Below are 24,938 nucleotides of genomic sequence, written 5' to 3' on the forward strand. Positions count from 1 at the left end.
TTATTTATTTATTTATTTATTTTTAAAATAATTTACTTATTTTATTTTTAGAGAAAGGGGAAAGGAGAAAGAGAGGGAGAGAAATATCACTGTGTGGTTGCCTCTCACTCGCGCCCCCAACAGGGGACCTGACGTGCAACCTAGTAATGTGCCCTGACTGGGAATCGAACCAGCGACACTTGGCTCGCAGGCCAATGCTCAATCCACTGAGCCACAGCAGCCAGGGCTACATTTGCTTATTTATGAGGAAACATGGGGCGTTCTGTTTGCTCTTGCAGGGCCTGCTCCCTTCGGGTCCAGCTGGGTCAAACACTACTGCATGTACCGCAAGGCGGCCAAGAAATTCAACATGATCCCGTTTGAGCACAGGTCTGGCGGGAAACTTGTAAGTATTTGATTTTACACTTGGTGTTCTGTGGGAGGTAGTCTTTGAGGGTGTCGCTTTAGCGATGTATGTACTCCCTGGTGATAAATACATTTTATTTTTGGGGATTACATGTTTTTCTTTTGTTTCTACATAAAACAAAAATTCACGTTTTTTGACTTGCCTGCATAGGTTTCTATGATCAGATTTTTAGAAAGAGAAGAGTAGAACCCTCTTACATCTCCGTTATGGGAAGTTAGAGTTAACGCCTACAGCAAGCTTTCGGGAGTCGGTGGTCTGTCTGGTCAGTGTTTGCACAGAAGATCTGACGCACGCATGTGTATTCACACCCTGGAAGCGTTAAGGAGTAGATGATCTCTGATGAATTTCGCTGTTTTTCACTTAGACTTCCAAAGTTCTCGCTTAGGTATTCCCTCCTTCTTGTACTCATCCCATCGGCGTGAACCGCAAACTAATGCACGACGGCAGGAAAAGATCAGGAAGCCCACAGATACTGGCTGTGTTTTAAATAGAAGCTGCATCTCAGAGCAGTGATCAGTAGTCTGGAGACAGAGGTCTTCCCAGTGTTGGACATCACTGGTAACACATGTTCGGGAAGGAGGTTAATTCCGTGCTTGCTGGGTAGATAGGCGTACTTCTGCTTATGTGAGTACGCAGGTAACCCAGGTTCCCGTCTCTTTACGTAATACTTTGTATCTTCCTAAAAAACTCTTTGCGTTGGCTTATAAGACAAATGCATTCTTGTAGTAATAGAATAGATGTGGAAAATCGGGTGTATGGAGAAGAGGGGGAAGTGAGTATGTCCTTCTTGAAGGCTAATGCGGTTAGGGTGGGAGTGGGTGAGAGTCTGCGTTCCTTTCAGAGGTAACCCAAGTCCTAAGACGTGACTGCTTAGTGATGACTGTTTTAGCCTCCAAATGATAAAACATGCATTTTGTAATACAACGACTGTGATATTTTGAATATTTATATATTCCAATGTTTGCTTAATATTATCTGGAGATCCTCATATTCTAGAAAATGTTAAAATATTCTAGGGATGTGCATCCAGACCTCTTACAGTTCCTTACTGAGGATCTGGGTTTCCACGCTGCTTCTGTCTCCTTCCTCTTTATTTTTACTTTTTGGTTATGCTTTTAGAGAGGATGGTTTAGTGAGGCAAAATGGTCCCATAAAAGATCAAGAGAAGATAAATTCAGGATGTTCATTTCGGAAACAGAAAAACCACGTAGATTGGTTGGTTCTGGCTGTAGATTATTAGGATAGCGTGGGGAAAACGTTTTGGTACTGTGGCTTTTAAAATTAGCACCCAGGAGGTCTTGTTTAATGCTAATGGTCACCAAAGCAGGATCTAGAAAAGCCTAAGAAAAGCAGAATGACAAAAATGGTTAAGATTCTAAATAATGTTTAAATATACTAGTTTGGAAGATAATACATAGGATAAAGGGACTTAAAATCTTGATACCCCTTCACCCAATATAGGGTACCTTGGCGTGTGTATGTTCATACTGTAGTTTTTGAGAGTGTTTAAAATGATTATTTGCAGGGGGATGGAGAGGTGTTCTTCTTGAAAGATTGTACCAGAAGGCATACTGACTCCATCGACAGAAGATTTTGCTTTGATGTAGAAGCTGCTGACCGGTAAGTGATCGGGATCATTAGACTTCATGAAAGAGTCATTTGAAAAATGGATTAAAAAATAAATATAGAGGTAAAACGTGACTGAGATTTGCAGAACCTGAAAGGATGTTATCTTGTTACATTTCCAGTCTGTGTGTTATCCATTGGGAGCTGTTTAGTCTGGGTCACTGTGTTTAGGGATAGCTTAATCTCGGCTGACGTTCGGAGTCCTTCGAAGGACTGTTGTCACTTAATGACCTTGGAGCATTTCACTGATGACCCAGACCAAATATGTGACACTAGAGGAATAATGGGTGGAGTAAGGAAGTGGGTAATTATAAATACAGAACAATGTTGTCTGTTTTGTGGGAGTTTTCAGTGTATGTATTCTATACGTAAAGGGGGAGGGTCTTGGCCATAGTCTGTTTATTACAAGATGATTGACTTTTTCTTATTGTATGACTTTCAGTTATTTAGTGATGAAAGAACTTTTGCCAGAGAGGAGGAAGTAAGAAAAAGAAAAAGTTTACCTGTTCACGTTACTGCGTGCCTGGCATTTTTTCTTATGTCCTTCTGTACCACTGAGGAACATCACGGTCCTCAGTTTCGTTTTTCATGGCTGATGTATGGTTGTTCTCTGCAGGCCCTGGTTTTGGCAACCATGGTCTTTAGAGAGGGCTGTTTCATATTTGCATAATAAAAGTTTTAAATAGGAGATTTTTTAAAAGCAAAAGTTCATTTCAGGTCAGGACCTAAGAATACAAAACTAAGGAATGCTTCCTCTTCCCTTAGATGATGTAACTGAATTCCTGAGGTTGGTGCAGAGAAGGAAAGTCTATGCTTTCCTTTCCAGTAAAGGAACCAAAGACGAGGTGCATAAAAAGATGTGCCTTTAAGCACTGTGATACATTTGGCAGTACCGTGAAAAGGACAGGTAGCTTAATAAGTATTTTGAAAGATTGATAAAAAAATGAAGGAGAGCGTCTGTGCAAAAGAGGTTACATTTCAAGCCACTTACACAACTTGAGCATGCACATGTGTGCCAACACCCACAGTAACCCGTCCTTTGTAAGTTCCAGACAGTGTTCTAGAGTCTTCTGTACTTTTTCTCATTTAATCTTCACCATGCCTCTACCAAGTAGATATTATCCTTCCCATTTCATGCTGGGGAACTGGGATGTAGAGGACTTAAGTGGTTTCTCAAGGTCACATAGCTAGGAAGTAAAAGAGTAGAGACTTGAACTCCTGCATTCTGCCTCCAGAGTCCAAGCTCTTAACCGCTGTGCTACAGTCCTGAGCATTGCTTTATATGTGTGACGTTTCCTACATAACTGATGACTGTGAGTCAGCAGTGATGTCTAGAAAATGTGTTAAAGGAGGTTAATCTGATTTGTTTCAAAGACAAGCTACTTCTAGTACTTCATGTATTGTTTTAATACAATTTGTATTATTTTTGCTTAATCCTGTGTATTCTCTAAGACCTTGATCATCCAGATGCACTTCATCAACCATGATCCTTGTCATGAGGTAACCTCTTTCCACCCTTCACAAAGATTGACAAGGGATAATTATGCAGTTATTTTTATCTATAAAAGATAATACCTTGGAAGACCTTAGAGTTGATATATTCTATTGGTTCAAACTAGATTATAAGGAGCCCTCTTTTCAAATAAAATTTTGGGCATATGCAAAACAGGAAAAAGAGTTCCCTTCTTAAGTGGGGTGGGATCTATACCTCCTGCTCTTTTCAGTTTTCTTCTTTTTGCAGAAATCTCTTATTTCTGCTGACACCCAGAGCTTCTTTCTGGGAACTTGTGGCAAGAGGACCACGACTCTAGTCTAGGTGGTTGAAGAAAGACTCACAGAGGATATGACATCTCAGGGGATAACTGAAGACTTATTTGGAGTCAACTGGGACTGAGACCCGTTTTTCAGGCAGACTGGGTAGCACATGTGAAGACCTGGAGGCGAGAGGGTGTGACGCACTTGAGGTTCTGTGCGACATCCAGCGTCCCTGGTTCAGAGAGCCTGGGAGAGTGGGAGAGGCTGGGGATTGGGGGCATGGGCCTCACCTTGACGTTTTCAAGCTTAATTCATTATATGGTTTTAAGCAGATCAGTGTGTGACATAGTTATATTTTTCAAAACTTACTCTGTCAGAGCTAGATTTGGAGATGACAAGAGTGGATGAAAGGGCCATGAGTTGGCAGTGGGAATGGAAGCTAGGAGGTTCGTTTGAGGGACAGTTTTAGAGATAAATTGGTTGTTGGAGTGTAAGGTGAAGGAGGGAAAGGTTTCTGTCTTGAGTAACTGATTGGTGCCATTTCCTACAAGGGAAGGCCAGAGAGGGATACGGATGGAGGAAGACGATGAGTTGATTTTGGTCCTCTTGAGTTCGGTTGCTCTGCGTCATTCATAAGAAACCCAGAAGGGGGCAGCATTGGCAGCTTCAGCAGCGTTTGACTTGGTCTTACCTTCAGCCTCCTGGAATGCTCCTATCCCGTGACTTCCGTGACAGTGACCATGCTTGGTATCCCCAGATTTCCTGGCTCTCTCGCTGGTTGGTTTCCTCCCTCCCCTCCCATTCACAGTTTATTCACACCTGGCAGTTTGGTCTTGCACCTGATCGGCTTTTCATTATTTATATTCTTTCACCGGTTTCTGATTTCCCAGACCTTTTGATGGAGTTCTCTGGGGCTCAGTCCCCAGATCTCTCTCACCCTGACGATCTTGTCCAGCCTCATGACTTGAAATGTCATGCATCTGTTGGTGATTCTACTTGGATCTCATCCCTGAATGCCAGCTTCTTACATCCAGCTGCTTATTCAGGATTGCTTCTGGGATGTCTAATAGACATTTTGAACAGTGCAGAGGTGGGAGATAGTGATTATTTTCTGTAAATTTTCCAAGAATTCTTGGGAAAGAGAAAAAGTATACTCTCCTTACAGGAGCCAACATTTTATGTAGGTATATTAACTCAATTTGAGCATATGAATACTGATATATATGTATTTTTCAAAAATAATACATGCTAATTGTAAGTCTTTTTCTAAAGCTCTTTGGTTAACTTGGAAAATAACTTTCTTCATGTATGTGTCTCCCTGAGTCTACTTTTAAGTTGAATTACAGACTCCCATTGTCTTTGGTTTATTTTCTCATTTCTAAACAGGGAACCATCTATTCAGGTTTGATGTTACCAATAGGTAATGTTTGGGGGGCCCTCTGGTTCTTACCACCCTCCAGTCTCTCTGTTGCTGTTCGTTTCCCATTTTTGGAGTAAAACCTGGAGGAGGACAGTGAGTTGTACTTGGGATCTCTACCCTAATTCTGAGACTTTGAAGGCCTATTTAATAAAAAGTTTCAATGAGGTATGCTTTTTACTTGTCTCTTTCCCTGATTCTTAGCCAGTTGACTACTGGGAATTATAGGCAATTTGTTCTTTGTCTATTAGCTTCTGAATTCTACAAGGATAGGGATCTTATCTTAGTAATACTTGGTACCGTAGAACCAAATACAATGCTTTTTATAGGGTAGGCATTCACCAAATTTGTTCTGGACTAAATGAAATTGAGTTGTTGCTTAGGAGTGACAGAACTGGGATTAGATTCAATCAGGCAACTGTCAGTCAACCTTCCTTTTCTTCTGCACCACCATGCAGCACTATGAGCTCCAGTGTTTTCATTCCGCTTAAAGAAAATAAACGTAACCCGTTTTGGAGCATGTGGGTATTGTAAATGACTTTCTGACGGCGTTTATACAGGATTCTTACTGGGTACTTTCATATAGCAATTTCACAGTTGACTGCATAATGTTTACTCTAAATATATTGTAGCTTTTCTCTTGGTATTAATTTTTGCTGCTTTTTATTTCTTGTGTTGGAGAAGTCAGGTAGCATTGTGATAAAGGTAATACTTCATAAACTGCAAAATGGAGTCTGGGCTTGCCTTTGATCTGTGGGGATGTAAATACAGGCCTTTACTTAATTGTTTCATGAGTTCAGATCAGATTTGGTTGCATGTAACAGAAAAACTCAGAGTAAGATGGCTTAAATAGTGGAACAGTTTATTGCTGTCTCTTGTTCTGGAAACCTAGAGGCGGTCGGGCAAGGGCTGCTGTCTGGTTTTTGGTCTCAGATCCTGCTCCCACTTGTGCATGGGTTGCCTTCCTGGTCCCGTTAGGCCCCAGTTCATCACACAGCACTGTCTTTTGTTGCAGGAGCGCTTTCTAGAGGTTGCGCACACTACTGTTGCTCACGTGCACACCACTGGCCTAAATGGAGTTGTATGGTTCCATGTAGTAGCAAGGAAGGCTGGGAAATTGCTGTCTTTTATTTCCAGACTTCTATGTGCTGTTCTAATGCTTGGAGAAGCTATTACTGAGAATGAAGAGTCAGTGATTTGTGGTTCTGCCCATTCATGCACTCATTGGTTGCTGCTTGTATATGCCCTGACTAGGGATTGAACCTGCAACCTTGGCATATAGGGTTGCTTCTCCAATCAGCTGAGCTACCTGGCCAGGGCTTGAATGCTTTTTCACCAGTGACTTTATTTAGCATCTGTGTGCATAGAACTGTACTGTTTGTCAGTTTAAAAGAGTGAATTAAGAACATATTGCTTCCAGAAGCCCATGCAACTGGACTGGACAATAGGAATGTTACTATAGTATGTTAGCTGTAGTGATGTTTTAAGTACAATATTTTATAGTGCATGGCATTTACATACCTAAACAGCCATTCACTGTGTTTGGCATTGAGGATGAATCTGAAAGGCTTGATCTTAAGGTAACTTACAGACCAGGAGGACTTACAAACAAATAATAGTTCAGAGGTCCATTTAAGGTGCTCTGGGAGCTGAGAAGCCATAGGGAATGGGGTTGGCTGGGAAAGCTTACTAGAAACATTGATTAACTTGAATTTTGAAGATTTGGTACAAGTTTAGAAGCTCAGAGGAAGGGAGGCCCAAGGCAAAAGGAGTTATAGAAGCCCTGAGAAAACATGGTGAGACAATCCTTTAAGTCAGAGGTTCTCAACTGGGAGCCATTTTCTCTGTCTGGGAAGCTTTTGATGGGGGAGGCGGGGCGGGGCGGGGCTGGGCAGGCTGTTGGTGCGGAAGTCTGGTGGATTGAGGCCCGCAGAGCTGCTCAGAATTTAGCACAGGACAGCTCTCTACTGGAAAGGGTCTTCTGACCCCATGTGTTAGTCATGTAGCTCTTGGGAAGCCCTGTTTTTAAAGCATTGGGTAAGACAGCAGCTCCAACAAATGTTTGTGGAATCAAATGGAATTGTACTCTTTTACGTGAATGTATTTATGAAGTGCATATTTTAATTTAAAAAGTGTAACAATAACGATAGTTCAAGGGATGATTTAAGGTCAGAATGTGAAGGACTGTGTGTGGCTTGATCCTTCACGAACTCTTAAGATTCTAGTGTAGAGAGAATAGGAAGGGAAGTTATTTGGAAATAGTTTAGGTGAATTGGTAGAAAATGGACCGTATAGAATTAGAAACAGCACTTCTTGTATTTAGGCTTCTGTGTTTTTCGTAAGTGTAAGAATCTGCCCTGTAGATGATGATGTTGATAGAGGCAGACTGAAAGCCATGTTTTAGATTGCTTCCAATATTTAAACGGAAATCTGAATTGACATTAATATGGATTTATAAATTTGTTCTTAAAATGCATGCCTAAGGACATTGGAATCTGGGTCATAGAAAAGTTCATGGCTTTTGAATAAAGCTGTAATGAACAATTCTGGACATGTGTTTTCATTTTCTCTCAGATAAATACCTTGGAGTGGGATTGCTGGTTGTGTGTGTGTGTGTGTGTGTGTGTGTGTATGTGTATATAAATATATATATATATACATGTGTGTGCTTATATCTATATGTTTGACTGTTTAGGAAATGGACAGTTTTCTAAAGTAATTTTTTTAACTTTATTCTTGACGCTGTTATAGATGTCCTCATTTCCTCTCCCCCTTTGCCCCCTTCCACCCAGCCCCCACCTTCCCTCTGGCCCTCACCACACTGCTGTCTGTATCAATGGGTCCTTCTCACCAGCACTATATGAGAGTTCCAGTTTTCCATTTGCTTACCAACTTTTGATTATGTATTCTTTTCATTTTAATAGTTCATGACTAGTGATGTTGACCATACCTCTTCATGTGCTTTATGGTTGTTCATATTTTTTCCATTGTGAGGTATCTATGAAAATATTTTGCTCATTAAAAAAATGTGATTGGTATTTTTGTTATAGAATTGTAAGAATTATTTTAAGTAATCTGGATACAAATGTTTTCTCAACTACATTAATTGTGAATATTTTCTCTGATCTATAGTTTTCCAGTTTATTTTCTTAATCGTGTCTTTTGATGAAAAGAACTAATTTTGCTGAAATTGAATTTATCAGTTTTAAAAAATATTATTGGTAGAACTATTTGCTCTAAGAAATCTTTATCCCAAGGTTGCAAAGATATTTCTCCACGTTTTCTTATAAAAGCGTTACAATTAATCTATGACTCATGAAGATTTTGGGGGGGCGCATGGTGCGATTTGTGGAGGTTGAGTGCTACTTATCTTCTCCTGTACAGATATTCAGTATTCCTAGCACCCTTTCTTGAAAAGGGCCTTCCTGTCATTGAATTGTTTTGGCACCTTTGTCATTTTGACTGAGTGTGTGTAGGTCTGTTTCTGTTCCTTGATTCTCTATTCTGTTCCTTGCTCTATTTGTCTGTCCTTCTGTCAAATCCGCACTGTCATTATTACTGTAGTGTTATAGTAGGTCTTGAAGCCTCGTGATGTGATTCCTCTGTTCTTTTTCAAATTTGTTCTGGCAGTTCTCTATCCTTTGTATTGCCATATACATTTTATAATCAGTTTATTTCCGCAGAATATAAGGTTGGTGCAAAAATAATGTCCAATTTCGAGGTCTATTTTAAAAATGAAAAATCCCATGATTATGAAAATATTCATTAACATAACCTCCTTCGCTTTCTAGAATCTTGTTCTATCTGTCAACTAGCTTATAAATGTTACACTTGTAAAATTCTTTAGGTTTTGAAGCAAAATATGAATCCAACTCAGTTTCAACCTCTTCTCTTGATGTCAACCTAAGACCATCAGAAGGGTTCTGTAGTCCCCAAAACAAGTGACAATCAGAAGGAGCAAGGTCAGGAGAATATGGAGGATGAAGCAATATTTCCCAGCCAAGCTCTTTCAAGAAATTTTTGGTGAGTCAAGCTGTGTGAGGACGAGTGTTATCGTGATGGAAGATGACACCCTTTCTGTTGACTAAGGAGGGTCACTTTTGGTTCAAAGCTGCTTTCAGACAACGAAGTTGATCACAGTAAAGATGAGCAGTAATTATTTGATTGTTGTCTAACAATTCGGAATGGACAATTCCTTCCATATCCCACCACACACTCAACATGATGTTCTTTGGATGAAGTCCTCCTCTTGGTTGTTGAACTCTTCTTCCTCCTCGACTGATCCACAATCAGTGGCGTTTAACGTTACGATAAAGGATCCACTTCTCAGCACCTGGAACAAGCCGACCTAAAAACGGTGCCTGAAGGTGTCGCGGAAGCAACAATTCACAACAAGCAACACGCTGTTGCAGATTCTCTGGAGACAGTTTGTGTGCGACCCATTTTCCAACCACTGAAACCTTTTCGATCCTTTTCAGTTGGCGTAGCACGGTCGTATGGGCTACGTTACATTGTTCTGCACATTCCCTAGAGGTAATGGTGGGGTTTTCTGTGACAACAGCTTCCAACACTTTGGAATCAAGTTTTTTTGGATGACCCTCTTTGGCTTGTTTTTCAAACTGAAATCCCCACTTTGGAAACGGGAAAACCACCTCCTGCAACTTCTTTCAGTCACTGCATCGTTCCCATAAACACTCTGAATAGACTTTGCTGCTGTCCTTGCATTGGCACCTTTATGAAACTCTTAGAGTAAAACGTTTCTAATGTGGTCTTTAGATGGGACGAACATGTGTGCAAATATTGCGGATGATTATGAACAATACTTCAATAATCTGAAAAAATAAGGTATAAATTAGTCACTGTGACATCAAAAAGTTATAAGAAGAGGCACACATTTAGTAAATATTATCTAAATGTGCTTTTAGAAAAGTCGGACATTAACTTTTGCACCAACATACAGGCTGGTATTATCAATGTGGAGTATTAATAATTCATGAGTATGACTTTCCATTTATTCAGTCTTGAATTTTTCTTGGTATGTTTTATACTCAGTATAGGGGTCATGGACATCTTTTGTTAAATTTCCCTAAGTTATGTTTCTGCACATTATTTTGACAGTGTTTTAGATTTCATTTTCCAATATATTGTTACTATATGGACATGCAGTTGCTTTTACTATTGCTGCGTTGATTTATCAGTTCTTTATAGTTTCTTCAGGATTTTTTAATGTACACAATGGTATCATATATGAATAAAGACAGCTTTCTTTCTTTCCATTGTATATGTCTTTTATTTCTTTTTCTGGCCTTCTTCCACTGCCAAGACCTCCAATAATATGTTGACTAGAAGCGGTGATTTTGGGCATCTTGCCTTATTCTTGATCTTAGGGGAAAAGCATTTATTATTTCACTTGTAAAGTACAGTGTTAGCTGAATATTGTAGATGTTTTTATCATGTTGAGGAAGGTTTTGTACATTCCCAGTTGTAATCAAGAATAGATGTTGACTTTTGACCAAATATTTGTCAATGCCAATGAGCGGATCATTAAATATTTTTCTTGAATCTGTTAATAGGTGAATGGCCATGAATTTTCTGAGTGAAACTAACCTTGTGTTCCTGAGACAGACTTCTACTGGTCATGGTTTATTAACCTCTATGTATATTGATGTATTGATTATGCTAATATTTGGTTAAGGATACTTGTATTCATGTTCATGAGGGATATTGTGTGTTATATTCTTGTTTTTTAATGTCTTTGTCTGATTTTGATATAGGGGTATGGTGGCTTTGGAAGACATGGGAAGTTTTTCATCTTGATGTTATTTGAAAGTGTCTGTGTAAAATCGGTATTCTTTCTTAAATGTTTGTGAGAATTTGCCTGTGAAGCCATTTTGGGTTGAAATTTTTTGTGTGTGTATGTGTGGGAAGTTAAAAGTTGCAGGTTCAATTTACTTAGTGAATAAATGGACATTCACACTTTCTATTTTTCTTGTGTTAGTCTTGATACATTGGGGTTTTTCAAGGGGGTTATTTCTGCTAAGCTGTTGACTTATGGCATATATTTGCTCATAATAACCACTTATTTTCATATCTGTAAGATCTATAGTGAGAACTTTTTTTCATGTTTGATACTGGAGAAATTAAAAAAACTTTTTTCTTAAGTCTTGCTTAAAGTTATATCAGTTTTGTTAATTTATTTCAGATAAAATATGTTGTCCATTTTATATTTCATTGGCACCTGCTTTATTTTTACTTGTATTAGCTTTGGATTTTATTTTTTAACCACTTAAAATGAAAGATTAATTTTCACGTTATTTTTGAATGTAGATGTTTAAATGTATAAATTTATAATAACTGCTTAATTTGCATCCCACAAATTTTGATGTGTAGTATTTTCACTGTACTTATTACTTTTTTTATGTGATTAGGACATAAGTGTTGATTTTTAATTTGGGTGTTAGTTAAAATATGTTTTAAATTTTTCAAATGGTTAGAGAGTTTCTACATGTAATATTATTACTGTTTTTCTACTTTAATACTCTTTTGGTCAGAGAACATACTCTGTATTTTAACAGTGCTTTGAAGTTGACTATACTTGTTTCATTGCCCCAAATCTCTTATTTAGTAAATGGTCCATGTGCACTTGAGGACAATGAGTTGTTGGGTGTAGTGTTCTCCAAATGTCAGTTAGATCAAGTAGGTTGATAGTGTAGCTCAAATCTCCTAAATTGTTTTGATTTCTGATACTGTTCTATCATTTACTAGACTATGGATGCAAAAATCTCTATGATTAGGACTTGCCTATTTATACCTTTTAATGTCTTCTATTTTTATTTAATGTATTGAATGGTTGAGATTTTCTTTTGTGCATGCACATTTATGCTTGTTATGTCTTCTTAATGAAGTGACCCTTTCATCATTATGAAATGTCTCTTGTTTCTGCTAATAATCTTTATCTTGAAATCTGCCTTGTTTGCGAGCAGTACAGTACAGCCACATGAGCTTTCTTACGCTTAGCGTTTACATGGCATGTCTTTTTCTTTCCCATTTTCTTTTTCCCTGTCTTTGTCTTTATGTTTCAACTTTGTTTTCTGTAAACAGCATATAATTGAGTCCTGCTTTAAAAATCCAGTCTTTTTAACTTTTGATTTTTCATCAGGGTGTGAGTTCATTTATCTATGATGTAATTAATAATCTGTATGGGTTTAAGCCTACCATCCATGTTGGTTTTGCTTTCTATTTGTCCTGTTTGTTCTTTGTTCTTCTGTTCTTCCTTTACTGTTTAGTGAATTCAGTTTTTTTGGTATTCCATTTTATTTTTATTATGCCTCTGTGCATGTGCATTTTTAGTTGTTATCCTGGAGAGTATAACATGCATTTTGAATTTATCATTGTATCTACCTTTTCATAAACAATGTAAGGACCTTACAAAAGTAGACTCCTAATTACCATTCTTTCGCTTCTGTGCCCTTGTTATATTTTAATTCTACCTTTACTATGAACCCAATAATACATTACAACTTTTAATTTATGAAATCAATAATCAGTAACCTTTTAAAGAAATACAAAATTTTATTTACATAGATGTGTGTACATACATATATATGAGGGTGTGTGTGTGTGTGTATGATTTTTTTTAGGTCTTTAAAAAAAAAATACTGACATGCTTATTATCCATTCTGATTTCCTTCATTCTTTTCTACAGAACTGAGTTTTTATCTTGTGTCCTTTCTTGTAAGTTCCTTAGGCTAGATTAATTTGAATATGTCTTATAATGTAAGATCTGCTGGAGAAGAATCCTTAATGTTTTGTCTGTCTCAGAATGTCTTTATTTTTGTCTTCATTTTTGATGAATGTAGAAATCTACGTTGATAGTTTCCCCCCCCCCCCCCCCCCCCGCACTTCAGAGAAGTCATTCCAGTTTTTTCAGGCCTCCATTTTTTTTCTCATGATAAGTTATCCATCTTCCCTGTTGTTCCCCTGTATGTTGTCTTTTTCTTTAGCCGCTTTCAAGATTTTCTTTTTATGATGCACCTAAGTGTGGTTTTCTCTGCTTTATCCTGCCTGGGGCTCATTGAAATTCTTGGGTATGAAAATTGATATTTCCTATCAGTTTTGGAAAGTCTTAGCTGTTGTCTATTCAAATAGTTCTTCTGTTCCATTTTCTCTTTCTTCACATTCTGGGATCCTGATTGTATCATGTTAGACTATTTGATACTTGTTTTACATGTACCTGCAGGATTTTAACTTACAGAAGTGACTGTGTGAGTAGACGGTGAGGCTAATGCCATTGGAAGAGAATTTTATTACTTTTAGTTTCCAAGAGAAGAAGCCTTGCCATGCCACACAAGGCCACATGGGAACACTTCCGGTTTTGGTCAGAAGTCAGGATTTGCTAGTTTGAATGATATTGGTAAGCTCTAGGCTATGGGGAAATCCTGGCTTGGTTGGAACTAGATAAAGGATGATTGTGGATACAGAGTGTGGATTGGTTGGTTTGCATATGAAAAGTATCCTCCTGAATTCTTCACCATTGTTATTTTATTTTCCATTCTTGTCTATTCATTAGTCTCTCTTTAATAGTTTCCATTGCTTTGCTGAAATTCCCTTTAGCTTGTGCAAGTTGGCCACTTTTTGCTCTGGATCCTTTAGCATACTTTCAGTTGTTTTTAGATTTGTGTTGAATTTTCCTCCTTGATATTTGGGTTGTTTCTGGATATGGTTCTTTGGACTGCTTCCTCTCTTGATGTTGGGTTACATTCTTGCTTCTTGGTATGCACAGCACTTCTCTAGTGGTTAATGCTTTGAATTCACTTCTTTTGGAGGGTATAATCCTGCTTCTGACCACATCATTGCTTACTTTTCTCTATTTGAAACACCTTTTTGGTGGACAGAAGAAAGTCTTTCTTCACGCCTAGTAAAATCAAACAGCATGCTTTTATCATCTCTGGAAAAATGTATGATTCATAATTTGTATTTAAAACTTTTTGCCCAGCAAACGTTATGAGAAACTAATGATGACATCTGTATTTCTGTAACTTTTAAAAAGTATTTCATTTGGTTTTGACACTTTCCCTTTCTCATAGTAAAACTTGGTACAGGACTTGTAACGTGCTGGTTTGGTTTATTTCTTTTCCTTTTTAACATTCCTCTTAGAAGAGCAGTGGAATATTTCTGATTGTTGCCACCATAAGTTTGGTAACTGCTTCTTAGTTTTTTTTTTTTTTTTTTTAATTTCTCTGTTTATAATAATAGCTCATTAATTGACATTTCATAACTGTCTTGTGGGTATTCGTCTCCACTATTATACATTTGTATATTTTCTTAATTTGTAGACTCATTGATATTTTATGCAAAATATAAGGAGAACACATGTCTTCCATATGCTTCGGTAGAACTACAAGAACTGCAGTTGACAGAGAATTAATAGATATGGGGTCAAGTGTAGAACACAGACAATAGCTTCCTGCACTGCTTCTCATGTGTGAGCCTATGGGAGTGCCTGATGCACAGTGGTGTTACCGAGCAACGGGGTGGGGGGCGGGGTGCATTCACGTGGTGCCTTGGTGTAAGACCCAACAGTTAGTGTTAAGAAAAACAGGTCTTTATTTATAATATTCCATCCCGGTTGTGGCTGTGAACACTTCAGCTCAGAGTTCTGGTTGCCCAGGAGACCTAACACCTCCCTTGCTCCCCAAAAGGCTATATGTTAAAACCAAGCCCGATAGTTCCCCATCCCTTATCTGCCAGCCTTCTCCTTCAGGGTCCGGGGTATGTGGTCATCAGCCTCCATACAATAGTCCAGAAAGGCATGTGCTGTGTCACACTGGTTCATGGTGAAGTCCAGGGAAGGCACAAGTCCTGAGAGAGTGTCCTCTCTGCATGTCCCTAGTTCCAAGAGTCCAGATAGAGTTGGGGTCTGCAAGGCAGAGTCCTTGGTGGCATCGGAGTCCGCTGCAGCTGGCACGATCAGAGCAGCAGCCTGCCTGCTTTCTTACTAGCCGAGCCGCATGGCTGCGTCCTGACTGCAAACCGCATGGCTACTTCTCACATGGGGGCTACAGCCTGCTGCTCCATCATGCTCCTCTAACATGTTCCTTCCATTGTGCCTCTTCTCATGGCGGATGGGGCCCTTCCACATCCTTTCAAACCACATGGCCCCCTTCCTTAGGGCTCGCTCCTTTCCTTCTGGCTCTCTCCTTCAGGAAAGGGTTCGGCTCTCTCCTTGTCACTGATATGCAAAGTATCTTAAACAGTATCATCCATCCTGCCCTTCTATGGCCCTAGCTACTAGCCTGCCATAGATATGCAAAGTACCTTAAAAGCTGTATTATTTCCTTCTCCCATTCCCCAAACCATGAGCTGTGGGGTTTTGGGGGAGGGTGCTCTATTACAGTGGTACATATTTTTTAATGAATGCATGAAAACAGATTGAGTTAGTGATGAACAAGCCCTTGTTTACTAAGTGTTTCTTCACTTTTCAGTTATGCTCTACAGATAATTACGGTTTTAAGTAAGGAGAGACAAACTCTCCTGGCAAGTTACTTTCTTTTACCTGGTTCATTTTTTCTTCTTTAAGTTCATACTATTGCCTTTATAGTCACCAATAATCAGCTTTGCTTCACTGTGCATGGTGAATTACTCATAGCTCAGCACCGTGTCTAAGGCACATATTAGGTACCCAGATGTTAGTTTGGTTAAAATGAATTATTACATGAAGAAAGGAATAGTATGTCCTCAGTTAGGCCAGTATAATGCCTTGCAGTAATATTGGCTCCACGAACTCAGAATTGGAACTTGAGTCTCAATTCCAGTTCTAGCTCCGACGGAGTGACTACTGTAGACCTTGGGTCCTCCGTTAATTGAAGATGATATACTAGCTATTTCTTTCTTTATGTAAATGTGGATAATCTAGTACATTGTTGTCAAATTTTCTGTTGTTTTCTATCCTTACATTCACCATGTTGTCCTCTCTATTCATTAAACTTTATTAATAACATAAAAAACTAGAGGATTTTTATAGTTTGGTTTCGCAATGAGATGCTATTAATACTGTAGTTTAAAATGTGTCCAGAGTTTCCTAAGGTCTCATTTTTGCTTAATGATTTCCTAGCAGTTGATTAGTGGAAGAAAACTTGAGACATTTAAAATGGTGAAGATGTGTTCAGTGCACTCCGTTTTACTTCTCGTGTACTCATGTTTAGAGACAAGGCTCAGTAAATCAGCAGTGCATGTGGTAGGACGGGGACCCAGCTTTATACAGTGCTAGTGACTAATCCTTGAAGTAATGTGTCGCAAATGTGAAGTCTTCTGGAGAATGTGTAGTGTGATGAATTAATTCTCAAAAGGGGACTTGTTTTGAGTTACCATGTTATTATTTGTCAAAATGTAAACAGAAATAGAATTCTTTCCTCGTAGGTGATATATTTCTAGTTAATCTCTCATCTCTCAACAAGTTTGTTTTCTCTTAGATTCCACAGAGGGCTCGATGGCTCAGGTCTGAGTCATTGCGCTTGGAGGCAAGTCCTGTACTTCAGTTTTTATGCCACATTGGCTTTTTATCCCGACGTAATATGGCTCTTTCATCTGAAGCTTGACAATTGCTTTTTTCCTTACTTCAGAATCTATACTTCCAGTTCATAACTCTTCAAATTCTTCATTATTCAACACTTTTTTGCTTGTGTTCCAAGTGACCAGAACCAGCCTTTCTTTCTCTTGCCCAGCATCTATCTTTGTTGCTCTGGGTGTTACTTGGTTAAGACTATCCAACCATCAACCTGTAAGTATTATTTCCCCTCACACATCAGTGGAAAACCTTAGGGGAAAACGAAGAAGGAACTAGAAAACACAAGGAATTTCATCAGGCCAAGTGTCTGATATCGTGAGTATAAATATAACGTTTAAGTCCTGATTTGCCCCAGTTGATTTTGACTTTCATGGAATTAATTCCTCCACTAGTTCCTGAGGCAGTATTGTAATTGATCTGTCTTTTGTTCTCTGACTGATGGCTTGCTTAGGCGGTATTTTGTTGCCCATAGCATGTGGAAGCTCCTCTTGAAGGTGACTGCAGTGCATGATTTCCCCCTCATTTGGCCATTCTCAGTCTCCTTTTCTCTCAATCTTCCAGTGAGTCCTTGCAGCCAGCTCTTCCCTTTCCTCAGTCCACTGTCCACCCAGCAGCTCATGTTTATGTGTGCATTTAATTGGACCGTGTTATTCTCCTACTAAAAGGCTTTAGTGACCTTTAGGATCAACCAAACCCTTAGCATGGCCAGGGAGGCCCTGTGTGGCTGGACCCTAGGCTGCCTCTGGCTTTCCTTTGTGCGCCTCTGAGACTGGTCTGTAGGCCCAGTGATGGGGCCAAACCCAGCCTCCCCACAGGGTGCTCTTTCTCTCCTGTGCGCCTTCTTGGCCTAGGGGACATCTCCAGCCTTGTTGCTGTGACATTGATTATTCATCCTTCAGGCCTCAGATTAACTGTCCCTTCCCAGAAAGCCTAACATCCAGGCTTAGGTCAGTCCTTGCTCTTTCTTCACTCTCAATGCATATTGAAATGCTTAAGTCGTCTGCTGAGGCTGGCAGCTGAATTAGCCCACAGACAAGTTTTCCCGACCAACGCAGTTTAACATACATGAAGTCGAATCCTTTTATATTTGGGCATACTTCTTCTGATGTATCCTTATCATTCTTCTTTTTTTTCCCAGGTAGCTGGCTTTACTCATTTATAGTTATGATTCCTTTGCAGTGCTCTGTACAAGTGAAATTAATTAATTATTTGTAATTTGTTTACCTTCTGCATTCTCTGCTAGACAGTAAGCCCTTGGTGGGTGGTAGTCCGCCCAGTGCCCAGCACATAGTAGGGTGTTCAATAATTAATTCCGGACCCTCTGGTACAAGACCTAAAGCTCAGTAGACCATCACTCAGTATTTGTTGAACTGAATGCTTGTAAACCCTATGTTGTCTTCCCATGACAGTGGTTGCTGTTTTTGCCCTTGGGTTTCCTTTTCTCTGCTAGTTTTGCCATTTCTGGGTTATAAAAGCTGTTAACATTTTATTATGTATCTGCTATAACATCTTCGCATTTCATGCTTTCACTCACTTAAATTACATACTAAATGTTGGAATACATATAACTTTTAGAGAGATCTGTAGGTTTTTATTTTCTTTACAAGAATGGAGCATTCTTACAGAGCTGAGACCTCCATGTGTAAGTATTGTTCTATCACTTAACCGAAGTAAAGAGAAACATCTGTGCCATCTGAAGTTTTTTCTGACAATTTTGATGAACTCCCCCGAATACTAAGTGTGGGTTACTAAGAATCAGAGCCAAAATCTTTGCATCCCAGTCCAGGAACTTCTGGAAACAGCCTGACTGATGTCCTACTTTGGTTCTTGCTCTAGAAGGATGCTGTGTGGGGCAGAGCTGGGGGAGGTGGAGCCAATGCAAGATGATGAAGAGCCATTTTGCTGTTCAGGGGTGGAGTTGGGGGATAACTGGTGATTTTTTTTTCTGCAAAATTTATAGTCTGGAGAAATGGTCATAGACAAGCGCCTATCAGTTGCAGCTAGAGTTATTTTGTAGTGAACTTTAGATAGAGAACTTCCTTTCCACTTCGTAACCGCCACAGCGGGAGAAAGCACACCGCCCATGGGAGTGAGGGCTGGGAGCGAGGCCCTGCCCGCTCTGGTTGGGGGAGTGCTTCTGCAGTGCCTCATACTCGGTAACACTTGTGCTGCCTGTTGAATTGCAGTTGATTCTTACAGCTTGCTTTGGTTGAAAAAGATGGTCCAATAGTTAAAAATGCTGTGAAATACTGTTATAGGAGTGATAACTTTTAAAAAGTATATTCAATAGTGAATGGGAATTAATATTTACTTTCTATTTCAGTGATCACTTTTTATTTCCAGTTTTCTGTATTTTGGGGTGTTTGGCCTTTTAATTTCTTGCCAAAAAGCTTCACTTTTAATACTTTTCATCAAATAGACAAATTTCAGCCAAGAAACCACCCACCAGCGGTTAAGGGGAATTATTAATAGCTTTTCTACCTAGTATTCTTGTGCAGAATCTCCTTATGTGTGAATGAACTGAACTGAGGAAGGTTGACCTTGGTCCTGAGGACCAAATGTGAAGGAAAAAAGACCAAATGGCTAACAATGCTGTCTTGGGAGTGGAATTAGGATGGGGCAAAAGTGACTTTTTGGGTTTGTAACAATAACTATGTGTTTCTTTTATAAATAATAATCTGATCATTGCTACCACCTCCTGCCCCCTAGTATGGCTACTTTAAAAAAAAAACAGGGGGATATAACATGTGTTGGTGAAGATGTGGAGAAAAGGAACCCTTGGGCAGCTTCTGTGCAAAAGAATATGGTGGTTCCTCAGAAAATTAAAAATAGAATTACCGTGTGACCTGGTGTGAGGAAAATCCCGATTCTTCCTACTTACAGAATACATCTCTACTTCCAATGTCTGGGCTTTTCCATACCATACAATTCTGCAATTCTCTGCAGAGACCAACTGAGTGCCTATAATTTAACTCAATTCTGACACTAACCAGAACAGCTGCAGACACCACAGATTAAGGGCTCAGTCCCACAAGACTGTCCTCTCCCACGTTGGATGTCATTTGCAAGTCCTGGTCATCACCTGTGCTTTTGGACGCTGGTTATAAGTTGAGGCTTACCATGATCCTCTCGGGTTCAAGAACATATTGAGATATCTCACAGAACTCAGAGAAATAGTTTATTTACTATTGCCAATTTATTACAGAGGAGAATATTTTAAAGGATATCAATTAACATCCAGATGAAGAGAATTATGGGGTAAGGTATGGGGGAAAGGGCTTGGAGCGTCCATGTTATTTCTGGGCATGCCACCCTTCCAGCACCTCCATGTGCCCCCAGTTTAGAAGCTGTTCAAATCCTAGGGCTGTTCATGGAGGCTTCATTGTGTAGCAAATGATTGATTAAATTATTGGCCATTGGTGATTGAACTCTGTCTCTAGATCCTCTCCCTGCCTAGGATGAGTAGAGGAGGATGGGGCTGAAAGTTCCAATTTCCTGGCACATGGTTGGGAGTTCCCTTGGCAGCCTGCCCCCATTGTGAGGTGACCAGGAGCCCCCAGCCACATCAGCTCACTAGTGTGCAAAAATATACAGAGATCCCAAGGGCTTTCTAGGAGCTTTGTGCCAGGCAGTGGAATCAGAGACCAAATATATATTTCTTATTATGTACACCCCAAAGAACTGAATGCCAGGTCTTGAGGACATGTTTATATACCTGTGTTAATAGCAACATTGTTCACAGTAGCCCAAAGGTGGAAGCAACCCACGTGTGCACTGAGGAATGAATGGATAAGCAAAATGTAGATGGTAGAATATTACTCAGCCTTACAAAATAAGGAAATTCTGACATAGGCTACTGTGTCGATGATGAAAATGGAGGATATTATTCCAAGTGAAATAAGGCAGTCTCAGAAAGACAAACATTATATGATTCCACTTACAAGCGTTACCTGAAGTTAGTCAGATTCATAGACTCAGAGGAGAAGGATAGTTGTCTGGCGCTCGGGGGAGAAGGGAATGGAGAGTCACTGTTTAATGGTACAGAGTTTCAGTTTTACAAGATGAAGGATTCTGGAGATTGGTTTCTCAGCCCTACTGCACTGTACCGTTAAAATGGTTAAGATAATACATTGTACGATATGTACTTGATCCTAATTTAAAAATTTGAAAAAACAACTTAATCGCCACCATAAAACAGGAGGAGGTAGAAAAGGAGGTTTGTTTCCAGCAGCTGAGGGTAACCTGACCTGTTCCCGGTGTCTTTCAGGCCTGGCGCGTCCTTGACCATGCAGGCGTTTTCAGAAGAGGAAAGGAAGCAGTGGCTGGAAGCTCTGGGTGGAAAAGAAGCTGTAAGCATAATCGATGCTCGAGTTTTATTTCAACTTCTTTAGAGTTAACTCGTGTTCATTTTTTATAGTATTAAAAATAGTCCCTGCTGAAACTGGTGCTTGAATTAATCTTGGAAGTATTCAGTGTTCTGGTACTTTGGCTTGAGGTAGCAGCAGCACACGTAAGACTGGTGTATCATTAGTTTTTATTTTTGACTTTTCATGACTTTGCCACTCGGATTTGCTTTGCGTGAGGAAGCCATCTGAATTCTCCATTTCCTCTTTTCTCCCTGACAGGGCTTTTCGAGATGAACACAATCGAGCTTGCAATTCATTGTGATCTCAGTGGAGGCAGAACAGTAGCTAGGAGGCAGGGCAGGCAGTACTGTACGTGACCGCTGTAATTATGTTGCCTGATTTAACAATTTATGGTTCAGCCTCATGGAAGACTAGATGCAATATTATGCAGTCTTAGTGAGTGGACCTTGTATTCATATCCATTCGAGGAATAAATTAAAGTCAGGGATGTAGATTCAGAGGCACAGGACTTCAGTCTGTTTGCTACTTTATTCAGGCATTAGTTTCATTTCCATGGTCTGGTGTCCTTTGGGAGTTAAGAATTGGGCAGATCTTGTGTTGAATTGGGGACTCAGGGTCATTATAGAACACACCATAGAACCAGTTTAAATAAACTTTGCTTCAAGTATTGTGACTCCGAATCAGTTGCCAGTGCAGGTACCAGGTGGGCTACCTGGAAAGCATTTGCCATCCTAGCAGGGTTTTAAAAAAGGGAACGGGCATAGTTTGCAAAGTGGAAGAGGGATCAGATGCAGTAAGCAGAGAGGCGTCAGGAGGAGCTGATGAAACAGACAGTGTTACCTGGCGGTAAGGGGAGCACCGGCGGGTGAGAGCGCAGCAGGTAGGGCAGGGGCGCTGGGCAGGGTGCGTGTGGCCATCTCAATGGGCTGTTTCAGAAATGAAATCCTGAATTATAGATTGTAGAAGTAGATCAGGGGAAAGTATCATCCACATGGGAAGAAAGTAGTGTCAGATTTCTGTATCATTCTATTATATTTACTGGGATTTAGCCTCCGTGGTTTTATTTCTGTCTGTATATTAATTTGTCTTTGCAATTTAGCTGGAAGTTCAAGAGTACTTCCAACATTAATAGTTACTGACATCCAGAACGGTGGTTTTGTTAATCCTATACTGAAGACCATGCACTGACTAGGACTTACCTCCCCAGAGAACCAAGAAGTGGTTTGGAAAGTCAGTTTGCATAGAAAAAGATGACATGACTGAATCTGACCAAGTTCTTGAGTAATAAATCTGTTGCCAAAGGCAGTCTAACCTTGAAGACATGTATAGCCCCTTCTTTAGAGTAAAGAGCCAAGTAATTCGAGATACACAGATAATGGCAGGACTGCAGAAAGAAAATACAGTCATGCATCACATAGACGCACCATCCATATACCTATGTATACTATGGTGGCCCCATTTGATTATAATGGAGCTGAAAATTCCTATTGTCTGTCATAGCCTTTGTCATAGTCTGTCATGTGTTTGTGCAGATGCTTTTGTAAACAAACCTGCCAGTAGTATTATAGTATAGCGCTAGTTAAAATTACTATGTATAGTAGGCTACATCTTCCGTATGTTTATGTTCACACAATGACGACTGCCTAATGATGCATTTCTCAGAACATGTCCCAGCTGTTAAGCAGCATGTGACTGTATTCAGCTATGTATTTATATGATGACAATTACGGTACTGTGTATGTTTTTGCAGGTACTATATATACCTTGCAAATAATAGGGAGGCTCTAGACTTCTTAGAGGCAGCCTGGGATTATCACCAATCCATTTCTGATGTAGTTAAATTATATGCCAGAGTCATGTCTTTCTTAATCAAGTAAAAACTAAATTTTAGAAACAGTGTTGAAAAAATGAGCTTCATCTTACTGATTAAAACACATTTCATATTTGCATGAAGTTTCAATAAGTTTTTTCAGAATCATGGTCCCTTCATCTCATTTTTGTCCCCTCAGTGAGAGATAGAATAGACAGTATTTACATTAGAGCGCATGATGGTAATTCACCAATATCAGTGTAATTTTTGCATGGTCCTAGGTGTGTCTACTAGAACCATTTTTTATTGATTTGTTAAAAGTATTGTTTCCCCTTTTTTCTCTCTCCCTAGCTGCTTCATAGTTTTAATAGAGCCAGCATCCCAAGACCAGACGGAAGTAAGTGCTCATTTATAAAACTGTCTGTCTCCCTCATCCATGAGTGTCTTTGTTTTCATTACTGGTGTCAAACTGGTTCTGGGCGCTCACTCTGGGCACCTTCGAGCTAACCCTCCAATTATTATGTGTAGTCTAGAAGTCTTTTCCATTGGGGATCTGTTAAAATTTTCCTGGCCTATTATAATCCTCATCGATCCCATCTCTGCACATTTTTTTTTTAAAAAGGGTTTTCTGCAATCATTTTCTCTACAAAACCCAAAATATGTGCTGTGTAATTCACTTTGATATTTATTCCTGTAGCCATAAATGAACACATGAGAGTTTCAGGTATGCATCTATCAACTTCCTAACTTGTAAGTTCCTGTGGGTAAGAGCTCTTTATCAGGTCCCCTGTTTGCAACCCCCTCGCCCTCACCCTGGACATCCTGATCCTTTGAGTCCCTGAGCATGCTATACCAATAACATATCACTGCACCTTAGAGAATAACAATGGCCAAGCACAGTTACGTATTCTAGGGCTATGATTTTTACATGCATTGTTTCAACTAGAGGAAAATGAAGTATTGCTTGACTCTAGTGTGGGTGGATATATACTGAGATAAACCAAAAGTATGATCAGATTTGCTAGATTCTTTATGAATATACTTTGATATTTTTGGAGAAGTTAAGACTACATTTATCACATGTCCACAGTTTGTAAACATTATGTTATATAACGCAATCTCAAAATTGTCATGATGTGCATCTCACTTGAGCCAGTGCTTGAATAAAAGACATCTCTCTAGCCTGGAACTGGGAATGGACAGTGTGTCACAGGAGGTTGTAAACATACTGGAGCATTTTCTTAACTTCTTTCTGTCCCTCCCCCCTCCTTCCCACCCCTCCTCTCTTCTCCTCTCCCTCATTGATCCCATCTTTGTACACATGGGATCCCCTCCCTCCCCTCTTCCTCTTTTTCTTCCCTCTTTACCTACTTCCCCCTTTCTCTTTTTCCTCCTTCTCTTTCCTTTTTTATTTTATTTTTTAAATAGAGAAATGGAAACATGCCTTAAGAAAAAAAGTTTTGCCAAGCAGATAGAAACACTTGCATTTTATAAAAGGTTGGTAATAGTGGGTCCTTAAACAGCAAACCACTGCCCAATTTACCTCATTAAAATTCTCTTTGAGCTTAGCATTAAACCTACAGAGTTTATATTCATGGATTGTTCTTGCTATCTCTGCTGAGAGCCAAGAGTTGGCATCACTGTGCCCAGTTCTAAATATAGACTAACGTATGTGCTTTCCCTGTTTTCATTTTGAAAGAGGAATTGTCTTTTATTAGGGTGCTCAAATATTCCGGCCTAATCCACAGGCAAGACTCAATATTAGAAAAATAATAAAATTTTATTTTCAAGATAATGTTTTATGCTGCATGAGTCATCTGTTTTAAAATTCATTGTGAAAATAATAAAATATTAAATGCTTAGAGCATGGTATAAAATATGAAACTTGTTTTGAAGCTTATGACCCAAATAATATTTTTGAGAAGTGTTTCCTAAATATTTTCCCCTAAGTTTTAGAAAACAGTTTCTCCAACTGTCAAGTAATTTTAAAA

The 24,938-nt window shown here is 39.4% G+C and overlaps 1 protein-coding gene across 1 annotated transcript in view; it reads left to right on the forward strand.

Moving 5' to 3' along the window:
- Positions 1 to 24,938, forward strand: part of ARHGAP10 (Rho GTPase activating protein 10) — a 241,608-nt gene that overhangs the window by 107,941 nt on the left and 108,729 nt on the right. Inside the window, exons 9-12 of the mRNA XM_090290426.1 lie at positions 279 to 385; positions 1,932 to 2,026; positions 21,038 to 21,119; positions 23,299 to 23,344. Of these exons, the coding sequence (XP_090146552.1) occupies positions 279 to 385; positions 1,932 to 2,026; positions 21,038 to 21,119; positions 23,299 to 23,344 (330 nt within the window). The remainder of the gene's footprint in view (positions 1 to 278; positions 386 to 1,931; positions 2,027 to 21,037; positions 21,120 to 23,298; positions 23,345 to 24,938) is intronic.

This window comes from Furipterus horrens, unplaced genomic scaffold, assembly GCF_987537825.1.
Source record: "Furipterus horrens unplaced genomic scaffold, mFurHor1.1.pri manual_scaffold_10, whole genome shotgun sequence".
In the NCBI taxonomy this organism is placed as follows: domain Eukaryota; kingdom Metazoa; phylum Chordata; class Mammalia; order Chiroptera; family Furipteridae; genus Furipterus; species Furipterus horrens.